General features: G+C 60.8%; 1 protein-coding gene across 1 annotated transcript; it reads left to right on the top strand.

Annotated features, from left to right (window-relative positions):
* Positions 1-527: 527 nt before the first annotated feature.
* Positions 528-2,609, top strand: OLIG2 (oligodendrocyte transcription factor 2). Its single transcript, XM_038581146.1, has 2 exons — positions 528-749; positions 1,521-2,609. Exons 1-2 carry the CDS (start codon positions 660-662, stop codon positions 2,577-2,579), a joined length of 1,149 nt encoding a protein of 382 aa, XP_038437074.1. The 5' UTR covers positions 528-659; the 3' UTR covers positions 2,580-2,609.
* The last annotated feature ends 5,342 nt before the right edge of the window (positions 2,610-7,951 follow it).

A 7,951-nucleotide genomic window follows, 5' to 3' on the forward strand; every position in this document is an offset into this window, starting at 1 on the left:
AGGGGCTTTGTGCCTGGGCTGTCCTTTACATTTGGGGTTCAAAATGCCCACGTGTGGATGAAACCCTTGAGACGGGGACAGGCCACGAGAACAGAGAGGGAGATGAAATGCAAAACGCAGGAGACTCCAGCCCCAGCTGCCTGCAGGGCCGGGGTTACTCGCGCGCATCCCCAAAGCTCGGGTCGCGCTGGGTGTCAGCTTAGTTTTCTGTCTGCAGACACCCCCGGGCCACCCCAGCCCCCAGCCTGACTCTGCGGTCACCGCATTTTTACAGCAATTTGACAACACTCCCTCTCTCCCCGTCTCAGCTGCATTCTCTGCTGGCCGCGGTACTTCCCCGGCGAGCCCGCCCTCCTCCTCCCCCTCGCCTCTCACACCCCCTCCGCGGGTTCCTCCTCCAGTCCCTCCCCAAGAATCTCCCGGCCGCCGGCGCCCATTGGCTGTGCGCGGGGAGGAGGCGTGTGCGGGCCGGGCGAGTTTCATTGAGCGGAATTAGCCGGGATGACATCAGCTTCCCAGCCCCCCGGGCGGGCCCAGCTCATTGGCGCGGCGGCCCCTCCAGGACCCGCACATTGTTCCCCGCCCCCGCCTCGGCCACCGCCGCCGCGGCCGCCGCCGCCACCGGGCTATAAAAACCGACCGAGCCCCGAAAGGTGCGGATGCTTATTATAGACCAGCGAGACCTCGGCGCCCGGAGCCCGGTTCTCCGCTGCGGCTTTCGGGAACCAGCTCCTCTAATTGCATCCACAGTAAGTGTCCCCGCCCCCAGCAGCCTCAGTCTACATCCCGGGGACAGACGCCCCTCAACTGGCCTGCGACCCAGGGAAGCTTCGTTACAGAGGGCCCCGAACCCGGCCCTGCCCGCCAGTTCCCCCGAGCGGTTTCGCTGCCCCGGCTCTCCCCGCAGCATCCCCTTCGCCCCAAAGCGAGAAGTCGGGGCGACCACAGCTCCTTCTGCCCAAGTCTCGGTCAGCTGGCAAAGCTCCCCGCGGCCCCCCGGACGCAGCGCGTGTTATCTAGGCTCGCGGGCGCTGGGAGCCTGCGGGTGTTTGCTGCGCGGTGTCGATGGAGATAAGGTCGATGCGTTTGAGAAACCAAATAAATACTTCTCTATTTAGAGCCTCTCTATTCCCCCCACCCCACCCCACCCCACCCCCCAAAAACCTCCCTCACTTGCCATTCCATCCCTGGGGATTCAGCCTCCCGGTTCCCAGTTGCAGGCATAAAGCTTCCAGAGTGCCACCCTCACCGAGGGGCAGCCAGTGCTCCCTGGAATAAAACAACCTGTGGATGAGAGCGGAGGAGGTGGTGATGGGAGGGATGAGGGGGGTCATTTCGTGCGTACCTGGGTGCCGTTGACCGAAGGCCGGACACAGCGAGGTGGTCACGGAGCGACCGGCCACCGGCCCTGGACCTCGCGCTGCGGTGCAGGCGGGAACAGCTTCTCTCTCTGTCTCTCTGTCTGTCTGTCTCACGCTCCATCGCGATCTCTCTCTCCTGTCTCTTCTCCTCTTTCGCAGGAGGCGTGCGTAAAGCTCCGAGGGCCCAGGGAGGGAGGGAGGACCCTGCCAAAGCTGCGACTATCCCCGGGGGCCATGGACTCGGACGCCAGCCTGGTGTCCAGTCGCCCGTCGTCGCCAGAGCCCGATGACCTGTTTCTGCCGGCCCGGAGCAAAGGCAGCGGTGGCGGCGGCTTCACGGGAGGCACCGTGTCCTCGTCCACGCCGAGCGACTGCCCGCCGGAGCTGAGCGCAGAGCTGCGCGGCGCCATGGGCGCGGCGGGCGCGCACCCCGGGGACAAGCTGGGCGGCGGCGGCTTCAAGTCCTCCTCGTCCAGCACCTCGTCGTCCGCTTCGTCGGCGGCCGCGTCGTCCACCAAGAAGGACAAGAAGCAGATGACGGAGCCCGAGCTGCAGCAGCTCCGCCTCAAGATCAACAGCCGCGAGCGCAAGCGCATGCACGACCTCAACATCGCCATGGACGGGCTGCGCGAGGTCATGCCTTACGCGCACGGCCCGTCGGTGCGCAAGCTCTCCAAGATCGCCACGCTGCTGCTGGCGCGCAACTACATCCTCATGCTCACCAACTCGCTGGAGGAGATGAAGCGGCTGGTGAGCGAGATCTACGGCGGCCACCACGCGGGCTTCCACCCGTCGGCCTGCGGCGGCCTGGCGCACTCGGCGCCCCTGCCCGCCGCCACGGCGCATCCCGCGGCCGCCGCGCACGCCGCGCACCACCCGGCGGTCCACCACCCCATCCTGCCCCCCGCCGCCGCCGCCGCGGCCGCCGCCGCCGCCGCCGCCGCCGTGTCCAGCGCCTCGCTGCCGGGCTCCGGGCTGTCGTCGGTCGGCTCCATTCGGCCCCCGCACGGCCTGCTCAAGTCCCCGTCGGCGGCGGCGGCGGCGGCGGCGGCGGCCCCGCTGGGCGGCGGCGGCGGCGGCGGGGGCGGCGGCGGCGGCTTCCAGCACTGGGGCGGGATGCCCTGCCCCTGCAGCATGTGCCAGGTGCCGCCGCCGCACCACCACGTGCCGGCCATGGGCGCGGGCAGCCTGCCGCGCCTCGCCTCCGACGCCAAGTGAGCGGCCCGCGCGCCGGCGCGACGTGGCGAGCCGAGGGACCCGAGGCCGCGGGAGAGCGAGTCGGGAGCTCAGCCCCGCCCCCGCGGAGCCCGGGGCCTGGGGGTGGGGGGCGACCCGGGGAGGACCCCGGCGCGGCGCTGCTGGGAGCGCGGGGGCGTCCGCCCTGGGACCCGGTTCGGCCCTCTCCAGGCTTTAAAGGGCGCTGCTGCTCCCAGAGACACCGTTTTATAAGAAGGCGCTGCTAAGTGCATCCCTCCCTCGACGTCCCCCACCACTCTCCAAAAAAAAAAAAAAAAAAGAAAGAAAGAAAGAAAGAAAGAAAGAAAAAGAAAAAAAAAAAGAAAAGGAAAGAAAAATGAGAGTTTCCCGAGGCCCGGGCTGCACTTCGTTACAGGGGGGAGGAGGGCGGGAGGAGGCGTGGGGGGACTGCCTCCGGGGAGGCCGGCAGGCCTGGGCCTCCAGGGTCGTCCCTGGCCCAGGGCCAGCGGCTGCGACTTCGTTGGAAGCTGTCATTCGGTACCAGGAGCACTTACAGTCGGTCGTGTCCAACCTGGGTAAAGCCGCCGCTGTCTGAGAACTCTTGCCGCTCCTCCCTGTCGCTCCTCTCGGTTTGGGGGGTTTTGCGGTTTTCTAATAAATCTATGTTCCTTTGTCAACAGTGCCAGCAAGCTTTATAGAAGGTCAGAATAGAACCCACTTGTGGATTGGGATAATCTAAAACTGTCGACTTTGGGGGCGGGTTTTTGTTTTTGTTTTGTTTTGTTTTTTTGTTTTGTTAGTTATTTTAAAATAGACTCTTTCCCCCTCCTTCCCCTTCTTTCCGTCTCTAAGCACAACGTGACTGGATTTATTACCCGATGGGGGGCAGCCAGTCGGATACCTGAGGGTTTGACGGAGCTCAGAGGCTGTTGCTGTGAATATAGTTTGGGTTCTCTGGGAGTTCTGTTGGCTTTTTAATTTTTTTTTCTTTCTTGGATGTGTAAATATATGATCCATAATGAGGTAAGTGCGTGCTGCTAAGCTGTTTGCTCACGTGACTGCCGGCCCCTCCGGAATCTAAGCCGGGTTCCCTCTATGTTGGTTTCTTTTTGCCACGTTTAACACAAATGACAAACTTTTTCCACGTGCTTCCTGCGTCCTGGCAAACTGGCGCTGCGCTACCAGCGTCGCAACATGGGTTTCACAGCGTCTGCCACATAACATCCCTCCTCTGACCGCTGTCCCTTGCAGAGAGTGTATCATCTGTTTTATTTTTGTAAAAAGAAAAAAAGTGCTAAATAATATTTATTACTTGTTTGGTTGCAAAAACGAAATAAATGATCAAGTGTGGAGATTTTAAATAAAACGTAAAGTAAGTCGGGTGTTTTCCAGCCGTGCGGGTGGAAAGAGGTACCGGGAGCCGCCTAGGGAAGGGGGTGCAGGACTCTATCCCTTGGAGCCGGAGCTGGGGACCATTCCCTCGGTTTCACCCTGGAAGAAGAGGGGTTTGACTCTTCTCCTGCCAATCTCCACCCCCTCACGCCAACAAACACACTTACGTTGTCTTTAAAGCGTGCTCTGAGCACATCTTCGGAATGTTGTATTTCTCAAAGCTCTCTTGTTACTTTGATTTTTCCAACAACGCCTAATCCGGAACTCCTTTGCCCTTTCGTTGAGGACTGAGTTGGTTGAAAGTGAAAATTGCCCTCCCTGCGCCCGGAATTGGTGGCCTCCAGGGCGAGGATCCTGCCTTCTGCTGGGGGTCCAGACACTCAGGCCTCTAGTCCTACCGGGATTTTTTTTCTTTTCCCCTTTGGGCTCAGGAGCAGCGGTCCACCCCCATCCCGCTGAGGTGGCACCCTCAGGCTTCAGCTAAGGACCGGCCACTTGGAGCCCCCGAGGCCCGCGGCCCTGGTGCACGCTCTGGGCAGAGCGCCTCTGGAGTGTCAGGTGCGGAATCCGCTAACCCTTCTCTCTTTTTCGCACCCTGGGCACGACCCTCCCCGGGCGCCCACACTGGCCTGGAACTGCAAAGCCTTAGGTGCTGGGAACGGCCAGCCTGGAGCGAGGCTCTCCAGCACCGCGCTCTCGGCCTTGGCGCTCTTCCCCCCCACGGGCCGCCTCTCTCTTCTCACGGTCACTGGGTTCCTCACAGTCCAGAATTGCAGCACACATTTAGGACTCGGATAAAAAAAAAAAATAAAGAGGTTCTGGGTAAAAATAGAAAAGCTTCGGCCTTTCTGGTCAAGGAGGACAGACCCTGTGGTAGTTTCTTAGCCTGCAGGGCTTGAAGGAGAACACACTCCCTTGAAAGCCAAGATTGATGTGGGCACAGGGGACAGTTCCCCAGCCCTGGTCCCTGTTGCCCACAACCCCTTTGGTGGCTGCTGGCAGAAGGTCCCTGCGTACCTGGGACACCTGGGAGTGGAGAAGGTTTCTTTGGTCCTAACCTCATTTTTTGAGACCCCTGATCGTGGCCCAGGCGAGTTCTCCCTTTTCAGGACTGAGGGTGGCTCCATCCCCTAGCTTGGGGACAGGTGTTTCCAGATGCCCTGCAGGTGTATTGAGCTGTGCTGGCCAGAACGGCAGGCGCTTGGAGGTCCCTCGTGCTGTAGGCCTCCTTTTGGAGGCTCTGCTTTTCACCAAAGGCCAGAGGAGGCCAAGCAGTCCCCACAGGGACCTGAGCCTCCCCATGCAAATCCAAGAAGAAGGTAGGGCAGGATCTAGTAGCTTCCATTTTGAAATCCCATCTGAAACGAAATTTGTTAAGAACTCAAAACTGGGTCAGGTTCTGGCGGCAAACACCTACGGAGGGACAGGGACGCAAAGAGGCTGGAATTCGGACCGGGGTGGCGGGGGAGCTCAGAACCCAGGAGAACGGAGTTGGGAGCTCGGTTGCAGTAGCAGCTTCCTTCACCCACTGGAAGCCTCGGCGGCGGGTGCCCGCGCGGGCTCCTGGTGTGCAGAGTGTACAGAGAGGGGAGCATAAAAGGAAAGAAAATAAACCAAGTCTTCCCCTCCCCGCCCCCCTCACACCCCAGCTCTCCACCAGAGTCCAGCCGCCAGCCACTCTAGACGTCTGCCTCCAAGGAAGGAGGGGCTGGATCCAACCAGGATCCCAGCCTCCCGGAGGAGTCAACCGCCTGAACTGTGCGCCCAGCCGGGATCGCGGCCACCATGTGTGACCGAGGCGCACCCTCGGCCACTGCCGCTGTGGAGACGCACAGGCACACAGCAGCCTGCACAGCTGCCCAGGGCAGGTGGCTCCCGGCAGGAGGGTGGCCCCAGACTGGAGTGGGGGGGGTGAGGTGGGGGACTCAGAACCACCGCTAGGCTTCTGAGTAGAGCGGGAGAAGTTATGCAAACTCTCAGACTCCCGAGGGTCCTTACCTGGGGGTGGGGTCCCCACCGAGGGAAAGGGGAAAGGACAAGGAAGTAGAGTAACAGTCCAGGCCTGGCCCGGTGTGCAGGGGAGATCCCCTCTCTGAGAGCATTAGTCCAGAGGTCCTCTCCAGCCCTGAGCCTCAGCTCAGCTTCCCCACCTGCCACGTAGCCCCCTGGTTTCCCGGCTCTCAGCTGCAGAATCAGGGACTTCTGTCACCAGACCTCAAGGTCTCGGAGATGCTCCCCAATCTCCTACAAGAGTTCAGCCTGAGATTGATGGGCAGAGCCTTCTCCACCGCCTCTGTGCTCCAGGGCCCTGTCCTCTCCATTTCTGGGACAGTGAGCCCAGGGACAAAGCAAACTCTCAGACCTAACGTTCATCTCAGTCTGGGAAGGTGTTACTGAGACACAAGATGTCCCTCCCAATGAGGCTATGGAAAGACCTAAGTGACAGGGACTCACAGGGCAATCTGGGGCGGGGGCAGCCCTGCAGGTAGGACCTGTCCTTCTCATTCCCAGACCAGAATCAATGAAGAGTTCTGGGGCCACTGCATTGGGTTTTAAAGCCCTCTCGATAATCTAAGTGCTGGAGAATTGTCTGTCTGCTTCCCCTGAAGGCAGAATGGACCTAATAATCTTCCTGAACTCCCTCTAGTAAGTGAACACCTTCGTGCCCCCTAGAAGTTCATCTAAGCCAAAGGATCTTCTATACAAGCCCCATGTCTTATTTTATACCCTCTCTTAGTACAGACTTTAGGCCAAGTTCCTGGGCCCCACACAGATGCTTCATAGTACCAGTAGGGATTATAGGGGGTGGCAGTCTTTGACAGGGACCTTACACCAAGGGTCGCAAGACCCTTGGCTGGTGCCAGGCCCCTTCAGTCATGTCTCTAAAAAAACCATAAGAGAGACCAGAAACAGGCCTGATGGCTCTTAGGATAAACCGTTGCTGCATTGAATCCCACCCTGGTTGGGAAGGGCCTGTGGAACATGCCTCTCCTGGGTTTGGAGGCTGGAGACACCCATAGGCTAGATCCCTGGGGCTCCCTGTCTGAGTAAGGGCCACTCCCAGCAGGATAGGGATGGGGCAGGGAGGAGGGCGTCCAAGCTCTGAGGATTCCTGGAGCTCACATCCCTATTTCCTCATCATTCTCTTCATGGGCAGCCTCACTGCTAGAGGGCTCCGACGACTGCCCAGGTTCATGGGAGGACTGGGGCGCTGCAATGAACAACATATGAGGCCTATCTGGGAGCAAGGAGGCCACGGGAGGCATCCCTGGGGAGTTGAGGCTACTAATAATAGCAGGAGGCTGGAAGAGGAGGTGCCAACACGCATTAAAGGCTCCTTGGTATAGAGCAGGGCGCTGAGAGCTTTAGCGTATTAATTCATTCAGTTCTCACCATAGCCCTTTGAGGATCGTGCTATTATTATTACATTTTACAGGCGAGGACACTGAGGCACAGAAAGGGTAAGTGAATGGCTCAGGGGCATAGCCAGGAAATAAATGCAGGTGGCAAAGTTGTCATTCGAGAGTCGCTCCAGAGCCCACCGCCACGGCCACGAGGTCGTCCCAGCCGTACCCAGGCCCCTCGCTCTGCAGCCCCCCCCCAAGATCCTCCGAGCTCCCGCCCCCTCCAGCCCCCTTAGGTGACGCTCCTGGTGCTCCCTCTTCATGTCTGGACCCTTCTGCCCCCCCCCCCCGCCCCGTGTCCCCCATCTGGGCGGCAGGCGGTGCCGAAAGGCTTTATGATTAGGGCGCGCGAGGTGGCGCGGGCGAGGAAGGGCCGCAGCAGGTGAGCCGAGGCGGCCCCCGTGCGTCGCGCCCAGACAGCTGCTGCTGCACCCCTGGCTCCGTTGTGCAGTCCACACCGCGTGTGGTTATTCGGAAAGGAGTCGCAACCTGAAATGCCCGCGGGGGGCCAGGCCCACACCTGCGCGGCGGCCGGGCTGCGGGACGACCCGAGGAAGCGCCTGGGCGAGCTGGGGGCGCGCGCCCTCCTCCCGGGGG

Source organism: Canis lupus, chromosome 31 (genome assembly GCF_011100685.1).
Source record: "Canis lupus familiaris isolate Mischka breed German Shepherd chromosome 31, alternate assembly UU_Cfam_GSD_1.0, whole genome shotgun sequence".
NCBI classification, from domain to species: Eukaryota; Metazoa; Chordata; class Mammalia; order Carnivora; family Canidae; genus Canis; species Canis lupus.